The 23,696-nt window shown below is 53.4% G+C and overlaps 1 protein-coding gene across 4 annotated transcripts in view; it reads right to left on the bottom strand.

Annotated features, from left to right (window-relative positions):
* The window catches only part of PNPLA6 (patatin like phospholipase domain containing 6), a 72,917-nt gene extending 61,175 nt beyond the window's left edge, over nucleotides 1-11,742 (bottom strand). For all 4 annotated transcript variants that reach the window (XM_060263799.1, XM_060263800.1, XM_060263801.1 and 1 more), the window contains exons 1-7: nucleotides 11,650-11,742; nucleotides 11,465-11,547; nucleotides 11,081-11,178; nucleotides 10,194-10,334; nucleotides 4,079-4,238; nucleotides 3,744-3,824; nucleotides 3,281-3,409 (exon numbers count right to left, since the gene is read on the bottom strand). In XM_060263799.1, coding sequence (XP_060119782.1) covers nucleotides 3,281-3,409; nucleotides 3,744-3,824; nucleotides 4,079-4,238; nucleotides 10,194-10,334; nucleotides 11,081-11,178; nucleotides 11,465-11,547; nucleotides 11,650-11,725 — 768 coding nt within the window. In that variant the 5' untranslated portion in view covers nucleotides 11,726-11,742. The remainder of the gene's footprint in view (nucleotides 1-3,280; nucleotides 3,410-3,743; nucleotides 3,825-4,078; nucleotides 4,239-10,193; nucleotides 10,335-11,080; nucleotides 11,179-11,464; nucleotides 11,548-11,649) is intronic.
* Nucleotides 11,743-23,696: the final 11,954 nt, after the last annotated feature.

Below are 23,696 nucleotides of genomic sequence, written 5' to 3'. Positions count from 1 at the left end.
ATTCCAGCAGCTGCAAGTGGAGGAGTGGGGAATCCAACCCGGTTCTCCCAGATAAGAGAGCTCTGGTGACCCAAGGCCATTCCAGCAGGTGCAAGTGGAGGAGTGGGGAATCAAACCCGGTTCTCCCAGATAAGAGAGCTCTGGCTGACCCAAGGCCATTCCAGCAGCTGCAAGTGGAGGAGGGGGGAGTCAAACCTGGTTCTCCCAGATAAGAGAGCTCTGGCTGACCCAAGGCCATTCCAGCAGCTGCAAGTGGAGGAGGGGGGAGTCACACCTGGTTCTCCCAGATAAGAGAGCTCTGGCTGACCCAAAGTCATTCCAGCAGCTGCAAGTGGAGGAGTGGGGAATCAAACCCGGTTCTCCCAGATAAGAGAGCTCTGGTGACCCAAGGCCATTCCAGCAGGTGCAAGTGGAGGAGTGGGGAATCAAACCCAGTTCTCCCAGATAAGAGAGCTCTGGCTGACCCAAGGCCATTCCAGCAGCTGCAAGTGGAGGAGGGGGGAGTCAAACCTGGTTCTCCCAGATAAGAGAGCTCTGGCTGACCCAAAGTCATTCCAGCAGCTGCAAGTGGAGGAGGGGGGAATCAAACCCGGTTCTCCCAGATAAGAGAGCTCTGGCTGACCCAAGGCCATTCCAGCAGCTGCAAGTGGAGGAGTGGGGAATCCAACCCGGTTCTCCCAGATAAGAGAGCTCTGGTGACCCAAGGCCATTCCAGCAGGTGCAAGTGGAGGAGTGGGGAATCAAACCCGGTTCTCCCAGATAAGAGAGCTCTGGCTGACCCAAGGCCATTCCAGCAGCTGCAAGTGGAGGAGGGGGGAGTCAAACCTGGTTCTCCCAGATAAGAGAGCTCTGGCTGACCCAAGGCCATTCCAGCAGCTGCAAGTGGAGGAGGGGGGAGTCACACCTGGTTCTCCCAGATAAGAGAGCTCTGGCTGACCCAAAGTCATTCCAGCAGCTGCAAGTGGAGGAGTGGGGAATCAAACCCGGTTCTCCCAGATAAGAGAGCTCTGGTGACCCAAGGCCATTCCAGCAGGTGCAAGTGGAGGAGTGGGGAATCAAACCCAGTTCTCCCAGATAAGAGAGCTCTGGCTGACCCAAGGCCATTCCAGCAGCTGCAAGTGGAGGAGGGGGGAGTCAAACCTGGTTCTCCCAGATAAGAGAGCTCTGGCTGACCCAAAGTCATTCCAGCAGCTGCAAGTGGAGGAGGGGGGAATCAAAGCCGGTTCTCCCAGATAAGAGAGCTCTGGCTGACCCAAGGCCATTCCAGCAGCTGCAAGTGGAGGAGTGGGGAATCAAAGCCGGTTCTCCCAGATAAGAGAGCTCTGGCTGGCCCGAGGCCATTCCAGCAGCTGCAAGTGGAGGAGTAGAGACTCAAACCCGGTTCTCCCAGATAAGTGAGCTCTGGCTGACCCAGGGGCTTTCCAGCAGCTGCAAGTGGAGGAGTGGGGAATCAAACCCGGTTCTCCCAGATAAGAGAGCTCTGGTTGACCCAAGGCCATTCCAGCAGCTGCAAGTGGAGGAGTGGGGAATCAAACCCAGTTCTCCCAGATAAGAGAGCTCTGGCTGACCCAAGGCCATTCCAGCAGGTGTAAGTGAAGGAGTGGGGAATCAAACCCGGTTCTCCCAGATAAGAGAGCTCTGGCTGACCCAAGGCCATTCCAGCAGGTGCAAGTGGAGGAGTGGGGAATCAAACCCGGTTCTCCCAGATAAGAGAGCTCTGGCTGACCCAAAGTCATTCCAGCAGCTGCAAGTGGAGAAGTGGGGAATCAAACCCGGTTCTCCCAGATAAGAGAGCTCTGGCTGGCCCAAGGCCATTCCAGCAGCTGCAAGTGGAGGAGTAGAGACTCAAACCCAGTTCTCCCAGATAAGTGAGCTCTGGCTGACCCAGGGGCTTTCCAGCAGCTGCAAGTGGAGGAGTGGGGAATCAAACCCGGTTCTCCCAGATAAGAGAGCTCTGGTTGACCCAAGGCCATTCCAGCAGCTGCAAGTGGAGGAGTGGGGAATCAAACCCAGTTCTCCCAGATAAGAGAGCTCTGGCTGACCCAAGGCCATTCCAGCAGGTGTAAGTGAAGGAGTGGGGAATCAAACCCGGTTCTCCCAGATAAGAGAGCTCTGGCTGACCCAAGGCCATTCCAGCAGGTGCAAGTGGAGGAGTGGGGAATCAAACCCGGTTCTCCCAGATAAGAGAGCTCTGGCTGACCCAAAGTCATTCCAGCAGCTGCAAGTGGAGAAGTGGGGAATCAAACCCGGTTCTCCCAGATAAGAGAGCTCTGGCTGGCCCAAGGCCATTCCAGCAGCTGCAAGTGGAGGAGTAGAGACTCAAACCCGGTTCTCCCAGATATGTGAGCTCTGGCTGACCCAGGGGCTTTCCAGCAGCTGCAAGTGGAGGAGTGGGGAATCAAACCCGGTTCTCCCAGAGAAGAGAGTTCTGGCTGACCCAAGGCCATTCCAACAGGTGCAAGTGGAGGAGTGGGGAATCCAACCCGGTTCTCCCCCGGTTCTCCCAGATAAGAGAGCTATGGCTGACCCAAGGCCATTCCAGCAGCTGCAAGTGGAGGAGTGGGGAATCAAACCCGGTTCTCCCAGATAAGAGTCTGCACACTTAACCACTGCACCAAACTGGCTCTCCTGGCTATAAGCGCTTGGTAGGAGTCCAGGAGCACCTTCCAGCCCCCCGCCATTCCCAGGGCATGGAAATCTGACTTGCAGAAGCTCCTCCCCTGAAACTCTGGCTGGCCTGGGAGGGGCTCCTGAGCTCATCTATCCTGCTGGTCAACTGCAGACCAACACGCCTCTCCTCTGGAATTCCTCCCTCCCTTGACATAGGCCCAGGCTCAATTCCCCCACTGATTCCTTCACTTCCACCCTGGTCTTGTCACATTTTAACACTCAGGCGTGCCTGAAGACACACAGTAAAAAAGTAAGAAGGCCCAAGCCACCATTGTGCCCTTGGGTGTGCTTTCACTGTATATTTTCAGAGGCAAATACCCTTGAAATATTATGCAGGAGACGTGTTACTTCTAACGCCAGCAAAAGGCACATCTTTTGTCCTTGTTTCTTGCTTCTGTCACTCACCAGCCAGGCTCCCCCCCCAGGGCCCCTGGAAGGCCTGCTCTGCTCTAACCCCCCCCCCCCCCGTTGTGAGCCCTGGATGAGATCTGGAGGCCAGCTGCTGCTGCAGCCACGTGCAGAACTGAATCCATGCAAAAACAAGAGGAGACACCGGAGGAGCAAAGGCAAGACAGTCCCTCGAGCTCCCCAGGTTCGGATGGGCGCTTACCTGTACCACCCTGACGAGGCTTTCAGGGTACTTCTCAAAGACCGCCGAGAAAGCCTCCACTGGCAGGCGCAGCACGGTGGAGTCCTCCGCTGCCCGGGCAGAGACAGTGCGATACGGCCGCTGGTGACCCTGCCAGGAAGGAAGGACACCCCAAGGGTCTCTCCCCGTGCCCAGCTGCCAGGTGTGAGACGAGAACGGGCACCTGCACCCAGCCTGCCAGCAGGGGCCTCGTGCCAAGCCCACCTGGGCCAGGGGGGGACCCAGCCACAAGCAGCCGCCTCTTCTCTGGCACCAAAGGCCCCAGGCCTGGGCTGCTCCACGTCGGAGGGGCTGCCTCCTTCCACAAGCCAAGCTGGGGGAGACTGGAGCAGTAACGGGAGAAAGGGGGAGGAGAAAGAGGGGGAGGCAGCCCACAAACTGAAGGGAGAGGAGGGAGGGGAGTCTGACCAGAGAAGAGCCTTACCGTTATCACGTCCAGGATGCTGAGGAGGCTGTGCACACTGTCCCCCGGGAACACCTCCTTCACAAGGGTCTCTTTTCCATCCTGAAGCACCCCCCCAAAATACAGATGAGTATCCAGCCAAGCCTGGTGTTCACCCGCAGAGAGACACCCTCCCCTCCCCCCGAGGACTCAGGTGCAGATCCCGCCAGCACAGACAGGAGCGGCGCCACTGCTGGGCATGCGGCTGCTGAACGCCCTTCATTTCAGGGATGCCGGCTGCAAGAAATGCCCAGATAGGTGACACCGCTCAAACACTGGCCTTGCAGCGCAGTCCCCTGAGCGCAATCTCCCCTCACCTGCTCAGACAGGAAGAGCTCCAGTTTGCCATCCTGGACCACGTAGATGCTGGTGTCTGGCTGCCCGGGGCGGAAGACGTACTGGCCCTGCGGGCACTGCTGGAAAGTCATGTGCTTGCACAGCTCCAGGAACAAGGGCTTCTCAAAGTGACCCAAGACCCTACAAGGAAGGGGGGAGTGCAGCGTCACCACAGCAGCCCTCCCTCAAAAGAGGGGCCCTGCAGTCCCACCTGCCCCCCCAACTCACGCCTAACGACACAGACACCACAGGCTGGAACCCCTCGTGGGGGGATGAGGCTACCCAGCCTTCTCTCAGCAAACTGCACTCAGGGGATCTGGCAGGCGACACTCCAGCCTCTGTGCAAAGGGGAAAGGGCACACGGAGGCAAGCACAGCAGGGCTTCTGGAAGACCCTCAAGCCACACTTTCCATTTACAGGAAGCATTTTAACTAGGAGGACAGGATATAAAAAACCCACGGAAGGTGGGGAAGTCTGCACTACTCATGCAAAGTTCAAAGGGTATAACATCCCATCCCAAAAGTCCCTGCTGAGCATCAAGGCTGTGTCTCAGGTTGCTTGGGGGGACATGGGATGGACTGTCAGGGCTGCACACAACCAAGTTGCTGCCAGAGCAGAGAGTGGCAGGTCCATCTAGTCCAGCCTCCTGTCTCACACAGTGGCCACCCAGTTCCTCTGAAGGGCCAACAACAGGGCAGAGAGGCCGAGGCCTTCATAAGAACATCAGAAGAGCCCTGCTGGATCAGACCAGTGAGGGTCCATCTAGTCCAGCATCCTGTCTCATACAGTGACCACCCAGTTCCTCTGAAGGGCCAACAACAGGGCAGAGAGGCCGAGGCCTTCCCCTGAGAAGAATTTCAGAAGAGCCCTGCTGGATCAGACCAGTGAGGGTCCATCTAGTCCAGCCTCCTGCCTCACACAGTAGCCAACCAGTTCCTCTGGAGGGACAGCAACAGGGCAGAGGCCGAGGCCTTCCCCTGGGAAGAACCTCAGAAGAGCCCTGCTGGGTCAGACCAGGTAGGGTACATCTAGTCCAGCCTCCTGCCTCACACAGTAGCCAACCAGTTCCTCTGGAAGGCAAACAACAGGGCAGAGAGGCCGAGGCCTTCCCCTGAGAAGAACATCAGAAGAGCCCTGCTGGATCAGACCAGGGAGGATCCATCTAGTCCAGCCTCCTGTCTCACACTGGGGCCAACCAGTTCCTCGGGAGGTCCAGCAACAGGGCAGAGAGACTGAGGCCTTCCCCTGAGAAGAACATCAGAAGAGCCCTGCTGGGTCAGACCAGGGAGGGTCCATCTAGTCCACCCTCCTGTCTCACACAGTGGCCAGCCAGTTCCTCTGAAGGACCAACAACAGGGCAGAGAGGCCGAGGCCTTCCCCTGAGAAGAACATCAGAAGAGCCCTGCTGGGTCAGACCAGGGAGGGTCCATCTAGTCCAACCTCCTGTCTCACACAGAGGCCATCCAGTTCCTCTGGAGGGCCAACAACAGGGCAGAGAGGCCAAGGCCTACCCCTGAGAAGAACATCACAAGAGCCCTGCTGGATCAGACCAGTGAGGGTCCATCAGTCTCCTGTCTCACACAGTGGCCAGCCAGTTCCTCTGGAAGGCCAACAACAGGGCAGAGAGACCAAGGCCTTCCCCTGAGAAGAACATCAGAAGAGCCCTGCTGGATCAGACCAGGGAGGGTCCATCTAGTCCAGCCTCCTGTCTCACACAGTGGCCAGCCAGTTCCTCTGGAAGGCCAACAACAGGGCAGAGAGGCCAAGGCCTTCCCCTGAGAAGAACATCAGAAGTGCCCTGCTGGATCAGACCAGGGAGGGTCCATCTAGTCCAGCCTCCTGTCTCACACAGTGGCCAGCCAGTTCCTCTGGAAGGCCAACAACAGGGCAGAGAGGCCGAGGCCTTCCCCTGAGAAGAACATCAGAAGAGTCCTGCTGGATCAGACCAGTGAGGGTCCATCTAGTCCAGCCTCCTGTCTCACACAGTGGCCAGCCAGTTCCTCTGGAAGAAGAAGAAGATGAAGAAGATAGAAGAAGATATTGGATTTATATCCCGCCCTCCACTCCGAAGAGTCTCAGAGCGGCTCACAATCTCCTTTACCTTCCTCCCCCACAACAGACACCCTGTGAGGTGGGTGGGGCTGGAGAGGGCTCTCACAGCAGCTGCCCTTTCAAGGACAACCTCTGCCAGAGCTATGGCTGACCCAAGACCATGCTAGCAGGTGCAAGTGGAGGAGTGGGGAATCAAACTCGGTTCTCCCAGATAAGAACCGAGTTTGATTCCCCACTCCTCCACTTGCACCTGCTAGCATGGTCTGGGGTCAGCCATAGCTCTGGCAGAAGGCCAACAACAGGGCAGAGAGGCCAAGGCCTTCCCCTGAGAAGAACATCAGAAGAGCCCTGCTGGATTAGACCAGGGAGGGTCCATCTAGTCCAGCCTCCTGTCTCACACAGTGGCCAGCCAGTTCCTCTGAAGGACCAACAACAGGGCAGAGAGGCCGAGGCCTTCCCCTGAGAAGAACATCAGCCCTGCTGGGTCAGACCAGGGAGGGTCCATCTAGTCCAACCTCCTTTCTCACACAGTGGCCAGCCAGTTCCTCTGGAAGGCCAACAACAGGGCAGAGAGGCCAAGGCCTTCCCCTGAGAAGAACATCAGAAGAGCCCTGCTGGATCAGACCAGGGAGGGTCCATCTAGTCCAGCCTCCTGTCTCACACAGGGGCCACCCAGTTCCTCTGGAGGGCCAACAACAGGGAAGAGAGGCCGAGGCCTTCCCCTGAGAGGAACATCAGAAGAGCCCTGTTGGATCAGACCAGGGAGTAGGCTTCCCAACCCCCCCCCCCGCCCTGGCGGTGGACCCCAGGATTTACAGCCTCTTCCCCCGCTCTCCAAAAAAAACGGAAGCGGGGGGAGGGGGGAAACGGTGACAAGGAGCGTGGCCTGCCACCCCATCTCGGAGGAGCAGCTAAGGTGAACCGGAGAAGAGGCGGCAGCAGTGCAGCAGCATCGCCCGCTCCACTCCGCCTCTGAGGTAAAATCAGAGAAGGGGAGGGTGGAGGGAAGGAAGACATTTAAAAAGGTGTGCCAGTGATGCTTGTCACACCCTTGCTCCTAGCTCCACCCCAGTGTCTCTTGGCTCCACCCCCAAAGTCCCCAGAGATTTCTTGAATTGGACTTGGCAACCCTACCAGGGAGGGTCCATCTAGTCCAGCATCCTGTCTCACACAGTGGCCAACCAGTTCCTCTGGAGGGCCAACAACAGGGCAGAGAGGCCGAGGCCTTCCCCTGAGAAGAACATCAGAAGAGCCCTGCTGGATAGATTCTGGTCTGATCCAACAGGACTCTTTTGATGTTCTTATGATGGCCTCAGCCTCTCTAGTCTGTGTTTGAGTGCACACCCCTCCAAACAGCCTCTCTGCATCTCCCAGTGGCAACAGCTCAAAGTTATAGAAGAAGAAGAAGAAGAAGATTTTGGATTTATATCCCACCCTATACTCTGAATCTAAGAGTTTCAGAGTGGTCACAATCTCCTCTAGCTCCCCCCTACCCCCCACAACAAACACCCTGTGGGGTAGGCGGGGCTAAGAGTGCTTTTACAGCAGCTGCCCATTCAAGGACAGCATCTATAAAAGCTCGGGCTGACCCAAGGCCATCTCAGCAGGTGCAAGTGGAGGAGTGGGGAATCAAACCCGGTTCTCCCAGTAAGAAAGCTATGGCTGACCCAAGGCCATTCCAGCAGCTGCAAGTGGAGGAGTGGGGACTCAAAACCAGCTCTCCCAGATAAGAGCTATGGTTGACCCAAGGCCATTCCAGCAGCTGCAAGTGGAGGAGTGGTGAATCAAACCCAGTTCTCCCAGATAAGAGAGCCATGGCTGACCCAAGGCCATTCCAGCAGGTGCAAGTGGAGGAGTGGGGAATCAAACCCAGTTCTCCCAGATAAGAGAGCTATGGCTGACCCAAGGCCATTCCAGCAGGTGCAAGTGGAGGAGTGGGGAATCCAACCCGGTTTTCCCAGATAAGAGAGCTATGGCTGACCCAAGGCCATTCCAGCAGCTGCAAGGGGAGGAGTGGGGAATCAAACCCGGTTCTTCCAGATAAGAGAGCTCTGGTGACCCAAGGCCATTCCAGCAGCTGCGAGTGGAGGAGTGGGGAATCCAACCCGGTTCTCCCAGATAAGAGAGCTCTGGCTGACCCAAGGCCATTCCAGCAGGTGCAAGTGGAGGAGTGGGGAATCAAACCCGGTTGTCCCAGATAAGAGTGCTCTGGTGACCCAAGGCCATTCCAGCAACTGCGAGTGGAGGAGTGGGGAATCCAACTCGGTTCTCCCAGATAAGAGAGCTCTGGCTGACCTAAGGCCATTCCAGCAGGTGCAAGTGGAAGAGTGGGGAATCAAACCCGGTTCTCCCAGAGAAGAGAGCTCTGGCTGACCCAAGGCCATTCCAACAGGTGCAAGTGGAGGAGTGGGGAATCCAACCCGGTTCTCCCAAAGAAGAGAGCTCTGGCTGACCCAAGGCCATTCCAACAGGTGCAAGTGGAGGAGTGGGGAATCCAACCCGGTTCTCCCAGATAAGAGAGCTTTGGCTGACCCAAGGCCATTCCAACAGGTGCAAGTGGAGGAGTGGGGAATCAAACCCGGTTCTCCCAGATAAGAGAGCTCTGGCTGACCCAAGGCCATTCCAGCAGGTGCAAGTGGAAGAGTGGGGAATCAAACCTGGTTCTCTCAGATAAGAGAGCTTTGGCTGACCCAAGGCCATTCCAACAGGTGCAAGTGGAGGAGTGGGGAATCAAACCCAGTTCTCCCAGATAAGAGAGCTCTGGCTGACCCAAGGCCATTCCAGCAGGTGCAAGTGGAGGAGTGGGGAATCAAACCCGGTTGTCCCAGATAAGAGAGCTCTGGTGACCCAAGGCCATTCCAGCAACTGCGAGTGGAGGAGTGGAGAATCCAACTCGGTTCTCCCAGATAAGAGAGCTCTGGCTGACCTAAGGCCATTCCAGCAGGTGCAAGTGGAAGAGTGGGGAATCAAACCCGGTTCTCCCAGAGAAGAGAGCTCTGGCTGACCCAAGGCCATTCCAACAGGTGCAAGTGGAGGAGTGGGGAATCCAACCCGGTTCTCCCAGAGAAGAGAGCTCTGGCTGACCCAAGGCCATTCCAACAGGTGCAAGTGGAGGAGTGGGGAATCCAACCCGGTTCTCCCAGATAAGAGAGCTTTGGCTGACCCAAGGCCATTCCAACAGGTGCAAGTGGAGGAGTGGGGAATCAAACCCGGTTCTCCCAGATAAGAGAGCTCTGGCTGACCCAAGGCCATTCCAGCAGGTGCAAGTGGAAGAGTGGGGAATCAAACCTGGTTCTCTCAGATAAGAGAGCTTTGGCTGACCCAAGGCCATTCCAACAGGTGCAAGTGGAGGAGTGGGGAATCAAACCCAGTTCTCCCAGATAAGAGAGCTCTGGCTGACCCAAGGCCATTCCAGCAGGTGCAAGTGGAGGAGTGGGGAATCAAACCCGGTTGTCCCAGATAAGAGAGCTCTGGTGACCCAAGGCCATTCCAGCAACTGCGAGTGGAGGAGTGGGGAATCCAACTCGGTTCTCCCAGATAAGAGAGCTCTGGCTGACCCAAGGCCATTCCAGCAGGTGCAAGTGGAGGAGTGGGGAATCAAACCCGGTTGTCCCAGATAAGAGAGCTATGGCTGACCAAGGCCATTCCAACAGGTGCAAGTGGAGGAGTTGGGAATCAAACCTCTGCACAGCAGCCACGGTCTCTTCCTAGGTGGGCTCCGTGGCCAACCCTGCGTGGCTTTCAGGCTCTGATGAGATTGGGCTACTCTGAGTTACCATGGCTGCCCCCTTCCACCCTTGGGGGCAAATGGCAGCCGGGGGGTGGTGCTGGGGAAAAAATGCTTGAAGACCACTGCTGCTCAACAGGCCAAAGGAAGCAGGAGCCAAGGCCTCTCAAGCCGGCTCAGAGACAATGACAAGCGGAGGATCTGGTTTGGTACAGAGCAGCTTCATGTGTGTGTGTGTGGGGGGGGGAGGGTTATCTGTTTATGTGACATGATGTTCCCCAGGCAGGAGAGGCACCAGAGGCCCAGCCAATGCTCACCGCACGTTCTTCAGCATGTAGAGGACCTCGGAGGGGAGGTGAGAGTTGGCCACGTCAAACTCGGTGAGATCCGCCTCCAGGACCGAGGGAGGGGGCTCCTTCAGCTGGAGGGTGGGCAGCTCCTTCTTGATGCGCAGGATCCTGATCCGAGAGAGAAACTCAGCTGGAGCACCAGTGGGTGGGGAGGGCAGGAAAAGGGCCAGCAGCTCTCCACCCCTCCCCATCCCACTGGCTCCGGCCATGAGGAAGCACCACCCCCACACGGTGTCATCCTTCAGAAATCAAAATAGACTGGCAGGTTCTAAAAGTGACACGCAGCCCCTTCCGCCACATCTTTGAATGGTTTGGCTCCCTTGGCTGGCTCCTCCAGCAGTCCTCTGCACTCACTTCCTGAGTGAGGGATGCAGAAGGATTAAGATGCAAACGTTTCTCGCCCTTCTTTTGGAAGAAGATTTGGCTGCAGAGCTAGGAAGGCTCCAGAGATTCCCCTCACCTGATTGTGATGAATGGGCAGCAACCTTGGATTGCTTAAAGGGGGGTGGATAATAATTCACCCCCTCCACTGAGGACTGGCAAGAAACAAGAGGGCTTATTTAAAAACAGAAGAGAGGTGGAATTAAGCAATCATACCGCTTTTTCTCCCCAGTCTGCACATTGCCTCAAGAGGAAGTCGTGGAGAATCCTCTTCCACAGAAGTTTGCAGCGGGTGGTTCCAGTGTGTGTGTGGGGGGAATACAGCCCTCTTCACAGCCCCCCCTTCCCAGGGCAGCTGTTCCACCCTCCCCCTCTTTTCTGCCCTTGCCCACGTCTTCACAGCACCCCACTGCTTCAAGGGCACTGCCCCAACATGCCCCCCGCAGAGCTCCCCCTCTGGCCCATCTGCTCACTTTTTGGCAATATTCAACATCTTGAGCTTCTTCTTCATCCGGGGCCGAGAAGCAGAGGAGATGGTGGTGTCGACCAGGGAGGACGTGGACTGGGAAACCTGCCGGTAGAGCAGAAACCATCACTGGGAGGAACCTCCTGGAGGGACCCCCGCTGGGGAGTCTCCCCCCTCCCAAGGCGCAGCCTCCCTGACTGCCATCGGCACAGCTCAAGGGTTGCAGGAGGGCTCCCTAAAGCCCCTGGCAGGAAACGCAACATCCCTCAGGAGCACAAGTCCTTGTCCAAAGCAGCCCCTCCCACCCCCAAAAGGAAGGCCGGGGCTCTGCTGCTTCACTTGTGCAGGGCCTTGACTCATCCATCCCCCCAGCTCCCCAGGCCTCACTCACCTTGCGCATGATTTTGCGCCCGTAGAACAAGACCTTGTCCCGCTTGCGGAATCGGTACTTGGGCTGCTCCTGCGCCTCAACTTCTGCAGGGGAAACAGAGAGGCCTCCAGAAGACCTGAGCAGCAGCAACAGGCTGGACCAACCTGGCCAGAAACACAATCCTCCTCCCCCAAAGGGGAACTCACTTGGATGGCGGAACCGCCGGATGAGCAGCAGGATCAAGGCAGCCACCAGCAGCACAGACAGCCCGACTCCAATCATCGCCCCCAACACCTGTGGGGCAGAGCTCAGCTGGATGCGGGCACGATGGAAAGGCTGCAGAAGGCTTTCTCCCCCCCCACACTGCAGCTGCACCTGGGAGATCCTGACCTCCCTCCAGCAGGGAGCAGCCGGCCAAGTCCCTTGGAGGAAACGGGGCCAGCCCAGCCTAAGTGGGAAGAGTGGCGGAACAAGCGAGGGACGCCAAAAGAGGGCGTCTCCCAGGGTAAATGCCAGCCAAAAGAGGGCGTCTCCCAGGGTAAATGCCAGCCGGGGAGAGCCCATTGTACCCGGAGGATTGAAGCTGATGCTCTGATATAAGTTGCAAAAAAATGGGGTTCCAATCATAAGAAATGATTGGTAGAGGAAATGGAACACATTTAGAATCCAGACACGCATCTCTTTGCCTTCTGCTGGGGGCACTTGGCAGCCAGAAGACCTGCAGCCTGATTATAAGGACTTTTGCACTGTTTGGTGCCTTCAGTTATTTGGAAAACGGTTTGGTGAACTCCTGATTGAGAACTGTGCAGCTTATGAATTTTCTCCAAGGGCACCTGGTCTTTGATATATGTTGTGCAATTTTATATAAAATTATACCATGGGTTTAAAAGTAGTCTGGAGAAATGGAAGGACCTACAGCTATCCCTCATTGGTAGAACATCAGCCATTAAGATGAATATTCTACCACACCTACTCTTTCTCTTCCAAAACATCCCTAAGTGCCAGTTGTTAAGTGTGCAGACTCTTATCTGGGAGAACGGGGTTTGATTCCTCACTCCTCCGCTTGCAACTGCTGGAATGGCCTTGGGTCAGCCATCGCTCTCACAGAGTTGTCCTTGAGAGGGCAGCTTCTATGAGAGCTCTCTCAACCCCACCTACCTCACAGGGTGTCTGTTGTGGGGGAGGAAGATAAAGGAGATTGTGAGCTGCTCTGAGACTCTGATTCAGAGAGAAGGGCAGGGTATAATTCTGTGGTCATCGTCTTCTTCTAAGTGCCAGCTTCTTTAAAGACTTGAGTAACAATATCTCTAAATTTGTTTGGCAAGGCAAGCAACCCAGGATTAAATTAAAAGCTTTACAAGACTTTAAGGAGAAGACTGGTTTTGCCCTACCAGACTGGATTCTATACTACAAAGCTTGTGGTTTGGTTTGGATAAAAGAATGGATTAAATTGGAAGATAAGAGACTTTTAGCACTAGAAGGAGATGATTAAAAATGGGATAGCATGCTTTTATGTGGTATGGGAAAGCTAAAGATCATAAATATTTTTAAAACCATCTCATGAGAAAATATTGTGGATAGGGCGGGATATAAATCCAAAAATTACATTAAATTAAAATACTACCTGGGAAAAAACTCTCTCCCAAAGCATATAGTGAAATTCCTAGATGGGACTCACTTCAGGAGGCCTTTACTCAACCTAATAACTTGCTTAGTTCCAACAAAATGTTAAGATACCAAGACCTACTTGGAGAACAGGGAGAACTCAGAACAAAAAATTAGCTGGCTGCCCAGGGTTTTAGTATGGACTGGTGGTCAAGAACACAGATAGAATCTGGATACAGAAAAGACAAAACTTCCATGGGCTTTTATAACAAACAATGTTCACTTGAAAAATTACTATGTACATCTGATGATATACTTACAAAGAAATGTATAATTATTTATTGCAGATGAAAAAGGAGATTGCTAAACTGAGATTGCTAAAGATTGTATGATTAGATGGGCTCAAAACCTGGGGCATAACATTGAATGGACACAATGGGAAAAACTTTGGAAGACAAACAGTAAGATGACCAAATCTATTCCTTTTATAGAGAATTTGTATAAAATGTTTTATAGATGGCACTTAACATCAGCATGTTTATCTAAAATGTATCAGAACATGTCAAACAAATGCTGGAAAAGTATTAAACATGAGGGTACCTTTTACCATATGTGGTGGCTTTGTAAATGTGTTCCAAAATTCTGGATTAAGGTACATTTACTCTTGCAAAAGATTTTAGGTGTAACATTACCTCTTAAACCTGAATTGTTTCTTTTGAACTGTATACCAGATCAATATAATATTAATCAAAGACCTCTTATAATACATACAGTTACTGCTGGCAGAATTCTTCTAGCCCAGGTATGGAAGAAGCAAGAAATTCCAGAACAATAAGATTTATTAAAGTAAGTCTTGGAATGTGCAGAAACAGACTTGACTTTTTTTACTTAAAGGATGCTCTGATAGTGATTACTTTGAGATGTGGACTCCTTTTTATGACTGGATTAAACAAAACCACAGTTCCAGGGGACAAGAAGATGGGACATTATCTAGAACACAGAGACTTGGACATATGATCTTTATAGTTTCCTCCTTCGTGTTTCTGGTGTATTTTGGGGACAGGTTACATGTTGATTCACTATGACCTTTTATTGTTCTGTTTTCCCCATTTCCCTGCTAAAAAGAATAAATACTTTTTTAAATGATATATGTTGTGTCCGGCTCTTGCTGGGAGCCATTGTGAATAATATAACAGATGCATATGTGAATTCTTGCATGCACATTTGGAATATTGGAGCTGTCTGGCAGTCCTGCTCCCCAGTGGTTTTTCTTCCCTGAGGTTGCCCCCACCCCCGCTGCAAGAGGGAGAAGCCTCGCCCAGCCTTGCCCCCCCCTTCTCCTCACCCTGCTGGTGTGGAGCTGATCGTCCACAAAGAGCCGGAGGCTGGGCAGCACAGCTGACAGGGATTCCTGCAGGGGGAGAAACGCAACATGCCCTGAAGGACCACAGCGGGACAGAGCCCTTCGAAGCAAGTGCGGCCAAGGGATAGAGAGGGAGACAGGTTGGGGCAATGTTCCGTCTGAGCTGCAGAGTCTTGTGAGCAAGAATTCCACTTTGTGAGCTGCTGCATACATTACTGTGCTCTGAGCTAAGACAAAATGTGTAAGCTGGAGGCTAAAAATCTGTGAGCTAGCTCACGCTAATGCAGCTTAGGGGGAACACTGGTTAGGGGGTTTCATGATGCAGTAGCACAATGCACAAGACAGGGGGCGCCATGCCTGTGCCAAGAGAGTCTACCCGGCTCTCTTTCGTACTGCAAGGAAAGCTTGAGAGGAGTCTACCGTCACCACCCAGAAACCAAGTCGCTGCACTTGGCTGGGAACCCACCCCAACGACAAGCATTCAAGAGTCCAGACAGAGGGAAGCCACGGTGCCCACCCTCCCCTCCGCTCCCCTGCCCTCCCCTCTTGGCCTGGAGGAGGATGAGGGAGGAGCAGCAGAAGGGTCAGATGCCCGCCCAGAAGGCAGGACAGGATGGGTTGACCTGCAGTCTCGTGTACAAGAGAACTCTACCTCCGGCTCTTCCTCATGTGGCTCTGATTCACTCTGCCCCATGACAGCGCCTGGCTTCCAGGCTCAGCCCATCAAAGACTCTGCAGACAAGAGGGAGAAACTGATTTAGTCCACACCCCATGCTACAGCACAGTGGCTAAGCAGGAAAACAACAAGGCAGAGGGGCTCAGGCCTTCCCTTTATAAGAAAAGCCCCGTGGGATCAGACCAGGGAGGGTCCATCTAGTCTAGCCTCCTGTCTCACACACTGACCAACCAGTTGCTCTGGAGGGCCAACAACAGGGCAGAGAGGCTGAGGCCTTCCCCTGAGAAGAACATCAGAAGAGCCCTGCTGGATCAGACCAGTGAGGGTCTATCTAGTCCAGCCTCCTGTCTCACACAGTGGCCAACCAGTTCTCTGGAGGGCCAACCACAAAGCAGAGAGGCTGAGGCCTTCCCCTGAGAAGAACATCAGAAGAGCCCTGCTGGGTCAGACCAGGGAGGGTCCATCTTGTCCAGCCTCCTGCCTCACACAGGGGCCAACCAGTTCCTCTGGAGGGCCAACAACAGGGCAGAGGGACCAAGTTCTTTATAAGGACACAAGAAGAGCTCTGCTGGATCAGACCTGGGAGGGTCCATCTCGTCCAGACTCCTGCCTCATATAGCGGCCAAGCTGTTCCTCTGGAGGGCCAACAACCGAGAGAACCAGGTTTGATTCCTCACTCCCCCACTTGCACCTGCTAGCATGGCCTTGGGTCAGCTATAGCTCTTGCAGAGGTTATCCTTGAAAGAGCAGCTTCTGGGAGAGCTCTCTCAGCCCCACCCACCTCACAGGGTATCTGTTGTGCAGGAGGAAGATAAAGGAGATTGTGAGCCACTCAGATTCGGAGTGGAGAGCGGGATATAAATCCAATATCTTCTTCTAAAGATCTTTCCATTGAGCATAGGCGTAAACTACATGGGGGCTGGAGGGTTCAAGCACCCCCCCCCCTGGAGTTTCCCACTCAGGGCTCAGCCCCCGCTGGCAATCAGTACAGGACTTCAAGGCTCAGCAAGCAAGCAACCAAATACTGACAAATTCCTTTGATTTTTTTTCTCTAGGCTGAAAACAAGACAGTCAGTGGTGTGGTGTGATTTCCTACACCTCCTTACAAATGCTAACGAGCTAGCTGAGCAGAAATATAGATAAACATCCTCCCCCCCCTATCTCTGGAGACAGGAAAAATAAGGGGTGGGGTCTGGGGAAAGGAAAGGTCTTTTGCTATCGGTCAAATGAGTCCCCAGCTTGCTGGGGGGGGGGATGTCTAGAGGACTGGGGAAGACAATGCCAAACCACCCCATAAAAAGTCTGCCGTGAAAACGTTGTGAAAGCAATGTCACTCCAGAGTCAGAAACAACTGGTGTTTGCACAGGGGACCTTTCCTTTTCTTCCATGGAGGAAGAACTTATCTGGCCGGCCTAGGGGGTTGAAGGAGAACGCTTGAAAGGTAATTCTGAATTTTTTTGCTGTACCTTTGGACTCTCTAAATTAATTACTAAGGTTTTGATATCCAGAACACATCAGGTGGGCTGGCCATGTCGGTCAGAAGCAGCAGAACAAAGTTGGAGTCCGTGGCATCTTTAAGATCAACCAAGTTTAATTCTAGGCATAAGCTTTTATGTGCAGGCACACTGTTTTATTTAGATCCAGGTGGGTAGCTGTGTTCTGAAGCAATAAAGTTTGACCAGTGGAACCTTTAAGACCAACAAAGTTTCATTTTAGGTATAAGCTTTTGTGTACAAGCACACTTCATCAGATACAGCTGAAACATAATTGAGAGTCAAGGTGCATAAGTACAGGAGTTGTCCTTGAAAGGGCAGCTTCAGGGAGAGCTCTCTCAGCCCCACTCACCTCACAGGGTGTCTGTTGTGGGGGCAGGAGATTGTAAGCCGCTCTGAGACTCTGATTCAGAGAGAAGGGCGGGTTATAAATCTGTCTTCTTCTTCCTCCTCCTCCTCATCTCAATTTATACCCCATCCAGCCCCCTAGCAAAAAAAATCCATGCCTCATGTCAGAGAAATATTTGTGACTGTGTGTAACCCCAGAAACTCTAGTGTTTGAAACAATATCAAAAGGTAAGAAGGCACTGTGAAGAGGCTATAGACACCACTTCGTTGGTGTTAAAGGTGCTTTTGTTGTTTAGTTGGACAGTCGAGTCTGACTCTTTGCGACCCCATGGACAAAGTCACGCCAGGCTCTCCTGTCTTCCACCATCCTCTGAAGTATGCTCAAATTCGTGTTTGTTACATCAGTAACGCTGTCCAGCCATCTCATCTTTTGCTGTCCCCTTCTTTTGCCTTCTGTCTTTCCCAGCATCAGGATCTTCTCCAGCGAGTGCTCATTTAGTGGCCAAAGTATTTGAGCTTCAGCATCTGACTTTCCAGGGAACAGTCTGTGTTGATTTCCCTTAGGATTGACTGATTTGCAGTCCAAGGGACTCTCAAGAGTCTTCTCCAGCACCACAGCTCAAAAGCATCTATTCTTCTGCATTCGGCCTTCTTTATGGTCCAGCTCTCACAGCCATACATGACTACTGGAAATACCATCGCTTTGACTATACGGACTTTTGTGGGCAGGGTGATGTCTCTACTTTTTATCTGCCTAGGTTCACCATAACTGTCCTCCCAAGGAGCAAACATCTCTTAATTTCATGGCTACAGTCACCATCTGCAGTGATCCTGGATCCCAGAAACGTGAAGTCTGTCACTGCTTCCATGTCTTCGCCTTCTATTTGCCAAGGTGTGATGGAGATGCCATGATCTTAGTTCTTTCTTATGTTGAGTTTCAAGCCTACTTTTGTGCTCTCCTCTTTCACCCTCAACAAGAGGTTCTTTAGGTCCTCCTCACTTTCTGCCATTAGAGTGGTGTCATCTGCATATCTGAGGTTGTTGATGTTTTTCCCGGCAATCTTAATTCCAGCTTCTGCTTTATCCAGGCCAGCATTCCACATGATATACTCTGCATCTAAATTAAATAAGCAGGGTGACAATATACATCCTTGTCGAACTCCTTTTCCTATTCTAAATCAAACCATTATTCCATATCCCGTTCTGACGGTTGCTTCTTGACCCTTATACAGGTTTCTCAGGAGACATGTGAGGTGGTCTGGTACTCCCATCTCATTAAGGGCTTGCCGCAGTTTGTTGTGATCCACACAATCAAAGGCTTTAGCGTAGTCAATGAAACAGAAATAGACGTTTTTCTGATACTCCCGTGCTTTCTCCATAATCCATCGAATGTTGGCAATTTGATCTCTAGTTCCTCTACCTCTCTGAAACCCAGCTTGAACTTCTGGTAGTTCCCGATCTACATACTAGCTTGTAGGATCTTTAACATGACCTTGCTGGCATGTGGAATGAGTGCAATGATGCGATAGTTTGAACATTCCTTGGCATTACCCTTCTTTGGGATTGGAATATAAACTGATCTTTTCCAATCTTGTGGCCACTGTTGTGTTTTCCAAATTTGTTGACTTAATGTGTGCATCACTTTAACAGCATCGTCTTTTAGGACTTTGAATAGTTGCTACTGGGCTCCAGCTCAGTTCTCACATTTGTTGTCTGCCTTATTATCTGTACTAGGAGTAAGGCCTGTTGTGGAGAAACATACAACGGGCTGTAGGAGGAGGCTCTGGGCGAGTGCCTGCCACCCTTGCTGTCTTCCCACCCACCCAAGTGAAGGCATTGACCCCCCCCCCCCCACCTCAAGGGGAGCTAATGTCTGCCATCTAGAGAACAGGTGTAAATCTGAGTGATCTCCGGTGCCTCCCTGGAGGGAAATGGCATTGTACCTGTCTGAGGTCCTACACCTCCTCAAACCCCACCCCTAACCTGGAGTTGGCAATCCTATCTCCTTTCCTTTATCTGCCCCTCTGACTTCAGCTTTTCATTGCCTTCCCCCTCCCTGAAGCAGTTTGCATCATTCTCCTCTCCCCCCATGCGATCTGAACAACAACCCTGAGAGGCAGGTTAGGCTGGAAGTCTATGCCTGGTCCAAAATCACCCAGTCAGCTTCCACAACAAGAACCTGGGTCTGGCAGATCCCACTCTGAAGCCCTAACTTGAAGTCCTCTGTATTGCTATGTTGCAGACATATTGTACAAAGTTCAGAGTTAGTTAATACAATAACACTGTATTGCTATGTTGCAGACATATTGCTATAGTATTAACTAACTCTGAACTTTGTACATTGCTCAGAAATTGAGCACCCAGAAACTGTTTTGTATTCTGCCCTGGGACAGAGATAAGATACCTTATCAAAGAAAGGTATCTGTGACGCCAAAATTTTGCCAATTTCAGTACATTCGTACTTTATTAATAAGGCAGAAACAAAACACCTGTAAGTGAAAGTCCAGGGAAACTTATACAATGTTCCCCTAAGGCTTTTCTGTATTGTCTTTTACTGTCAAATTTGTGACCATCGGTTTCTCCTTTGCACTTGATATATATATTTGCAGATCTTAAAGTGACTATTCTAAAAGTTAGTTTCAAAAGCAGGACACAGCAAGAGACCTCTGAGACCACTATAGGTTATAGACCACTATAACCACTGGCAAACTCCCACCTTTTCCTGCATTGGCCCAGTCCATGGGCATTGTTGGGGGGGGTGCTTCCTAAATATATGGGGAGGGAGCTTCTCCATAGGTAGTGATAATGGAGGCCCCTACCTGTGATGTCACTGGCTCCTCCCTATGATGTCACTGGATCAAATGCCTCTGGCTGGGCCCCAGCCCCCCCCCCCCCCGGAAATTGCAAAGTCTGCGCCCCTGCTGTTGAGTATCTGCCAAAGACATCTTTTCAGTTGTTCTGGGTGTCATATTTGTAAGTTCTTCTGCAAATAATTCTCTTTCCAAAAACTATATTTTAAAAAAAATCTTAATTGACAGGTATGAAAAGGTTCAGTTATTCAAAGTGTAGCCTGTCCCTGGTCTGCCGGGCAGCGTGGCTTCAAGCTGTGCATGAAAGGCAGGGGCTTTTCCTAACCACCGCAGCCCCTCTCTCTCCCCGTCCAGCCAGCCAGCTTCTGAGACACTGTTTTGTGGCTGGTGCCATTTTCTGAGGTGATGGATTTGGACTTGCTCCGTGTGTGTGTGTGTGTGTGCTGGGACTAAGAACAGGGCAGGCAAACTCCACCCAAATCCCCTGGAATACACAACATGCACACAGGTAGTCACAGATTTGCCCCACAAGAAGTCACTCTCCAGCAGCATGCATGGGCTTTCCTCCAGCACCCCTGGCTCATGGCAGGCCCCCCCTAAACTCCTTCCTTCCTTCCCTCCCATGCTTCCCAGTCCTTTGCCGTCAGGCCCACGCCCTGTCCTGGGGCAGAAAGGCAAACAGGACACTGAAGGAGGCTGCCAAGAGACCTACCTGCTCAGCAACTCTTTTTGCAACAGCTTCTGAGCTCCCAAAGAGCCAGCCCCTTTCAGAGTCAGAACCCCCAGCCTGCATTCAAAGCGGAGACTCGCTGCCTTTCCCTGGCTTCTAGCAGGCCAGCACCCAGCACCCAGCAGCAGCTTGGGCGAGATCCAAGCCACTCAATCCTTCCTGTGGCTTTCGCACGACAGGAAGCAAGCCTATTGCAGGCCGGCAGGGCTGTAGCTATTGCCTCACTCGCACCCAGGACTGCAGCATTTGCAAACTGCTCCTGGTGGCCCCGTGACGCAGAGTGGGAAAGCAGCAGGACTGTGATCTGAACTCTTTGCTCATGACCTGAGTTCAATCCCAGCGGAAGCCAGTTCAGGTAACCGGCCCATGGTTGACTCAGCCTTCCACCGGTCGGTCAAATGAGTACCCAGCTTGCTGGGGGGAAAGTGTAGATGACTGGGGAAGGCAGTGGCAAACCACCCTGTCAAAATTCTGCCATGAAAACGTGAAAGCAGCGTCACCCCAGAGTTGGAAACGACTGGTGCTTTGCAGGGGACCCTTCCTTCCCCTGGTGGCAAGGCACAGGCAAGCCTCCTCCCACACTCCGACCAGAGCTAGATGCTCTAGAAGAGCAGCTGTGCCTGACTGGAGCACACACACACACAGAGCAGGTGCCGAGGGAAAGAAACAAGCTGTTGCAGCAAGACGACAAAAAAGCAACGAGAGGCACACCACCCGGCAACAGGCACCTCCCCTGGGCCCTCAAAGCACCCGCAGAAGACATCCCCAAAGGGGAGAGAGCTCCTCTGTGCGGCCAAAGGATCCCCCCACCCCCCGAAACCCGAGGAAAGTCACCCGAAGGTTCCTGCTGTCACTCCCAGCAGCTGAATCCAGCCCAGCAGCGCCACAGAGGAGGGAGGAGAGGAGCTAATGAGCTTCCAAGAGGCAGAGCTCCCCACACTCCCCTCAGGCTCCTTGGCAGCCTCCTCCCTCCCTCCGGAACCTCACGAAAGGGGAGTGGGGGGGGGGTGCAGTGCTTTCCAGTTGCTTTCAGCGAATCCCTCCCCTCCCCAACATCCTCTCCCGGGCAGCCTGGCTCAGCTCTGGCTGGGGGGCTTCCTGGGAGGAGTCGCTCCATCTCATGGGGGGGGGGTCTTCCTCTTTTCCCAGCATTATTCCTCTCTGTTCCAGGGGCTCCCTCTGTCTTCTCAGAACAGGATTCAAAAGCTCCCACCCTGGAAACCGTGATGGTCTTTCAGCTCCTCCTGGCCTCCCATCTCGCTTTTCTGCTGCAGACTGCAGTGATATGAACAAACCGCCAGGGATTCTTCACTCCTTCCTGGGATTTCCTCTAGACTTGCCTGTCACAGGGGACAGGGAGGAGGAGGGTGGCGGAAGTGGCCGCTCCATCTCTGCACTTCCGGATGACAGAACTGATGCAATCAGCTCTCTTCAGCCAGAGGCACACCAGAGAGTTCCCGCCCCCAGTAGGGGCTCAAAGAGAAGCAGCAGGGACCTCTCCTTTCTACACCCACCGGGGGACGGAGCACCTGCCTCCCTGTCTTCTAAGACCTGGGGGGGAGGGGGAGGGAAGAGAGACGTCTGCTTGGGGGTCAGTGGAGGGATACTTGGAGTTTCAAGCAAAACTGCCCAGCGTACCCCCCACCACTGTACAACCCGCCCTTCTTAGCCTGAGCCAAGGGGATGCACAGATATGTTCCCTTGTGAAGCATCAGGTCTCTATTTTCCCTACTAGAGGTGGGAAGATGGAGGGCTTCAGGAGGGCTGGGGAATGTCGTCCATTGGCTTCTCCAGCTTGCCACACGTGGTGGTGGTGGTGGAGCTCAGCCCTTTAATCTGGCCGGTTACACATTTCTTATGGAACTTCAGCAAAGGTGTCGGTTTTATCTCCTTGGTGCGGTCTCCTTTCAGAGAACTTAACGCTGGCAACAACGGGTGAGGAAGCCTGAGGCGTGCAGAAAGGGGGCTTTGCTTGTGGTCTAAAGTGCAGGGTTGGGCTGAGGCGTGGAAATGACTTCAGAAGACCATCTGGTTCTGGCAGGACTGCTTTCCATGGTGTTCTCCACAACTGCTGCACCTCGCAGATGGTCCCCACCACAGGCTGTGAAGACCCACCACCTGCAGAGCAGGATTTCCGGCCCAATGGATTTAGCACAAGGAGGACTCCTTGCCAGCCGCACTTCCCTTGGGCTGACTGCCACGAAGAACTGAGTCCGTGTGCCCCAGCAAGTGGGCCGAGCAGCTGACAGCCTCACGGAGCCAGGAAGGGAACTGGTCTGTCCAGGGAGCAGGTCTGCTGGACTCCGCCCAGACTCTGGGGGGGGGGGGGGATGGGGCATTCTGACCCTCTTGGGAGGACTTTTTGCACTGCAGTCTCCGGAGACAGCACAACGCAGTGCTTGCTGTGAGGGAAGCCAGAGTCCAGCAGGAAGTGTTTCTACCTGCAGCACTGCCGTTTCCCCAGTCTAGAGATGTTTCAGGAGGCTCTTTGGCCTGTGGTCTGCATGAGGCACAGAATCCTCAGAATGCACCAGAGGAAGAAGGGCTGGCCTGTGAAGCAGCAGCAGCAGCAGCAGGAAGCCCAGGCCAAGAGTGGCTGGCGAGGAGTGTGCCAGCCGCAGAGAAACAAGCCTCCCTGCCCCCACCCCCCGGAAAACAGCAGAAGGGTGGCTGGCGAGGAGTGTGCCAGCCGCAGAGAAACAAGCCTCCCCCCCCCCCCGGAAAGCAGCAGAAGGGAAGCCTCAGCATCATCCCATCTACCACACATGCTGCCGAAGTGCCACATGATGAAGCAGAGAATACTGTTAACCGTATTCAGCCTTGTGTACAGGAAAGACTGACAGCCGCTGTCACGAACCTGGGCGGTGCTTCATGTGCTGTTCTGGAAGCGGACTCTGAGCCAGGGCTCGCTATTTTTTCTTGCCAAGAGATCATTCCTTTCCAGCCGAGTGATTAGCAGGGAAATAAGGTGAAGGTACAAGGCATCTGGGAAGTCAAGGTGCAGCACGGTAGGTTTAGTGGGACTTTACGGCCACTGGTTGTTTATGATCACTGAACCAGTCTCCTCGGCTTGGACTGGTTTGAGCCTCTGGGGATTACAATTCCAGGCATACATCCACTTACTGATTCACCCTTTAATAATGTGATTTCTGAGGCTGTTTCCCCTGAGGGACACAGGCAGTAGAAGCCCCCCCCCATCCCTCCCTGGCTTCATTGGCCCTGGATCCT

This window comes from Heteronotia binoei, unplaced genomic scaffold (genome assembly GCF_032191835.1).
Source record: "Heteronotia binoei isolate CCM8104 ecotype False Entrance Well unplaced genomic scaffold, APGP_CSIRO_Hbin_v1 ptg000890l, whole genome shotgun sequence".
Classification (NCBI taxonomy): domain Eukaryota; kingdom Metazoa; phylum Chordata; class Lepidosauria; order Squamata; family Gekkonidae; genus Heteronotia; species Heteronotia binoei.
The sequence above is the reverse complement of the archived record's forward strand: the minus strand, read 5'-3'. Positions and strand labels throughout refer to the sequence as shown.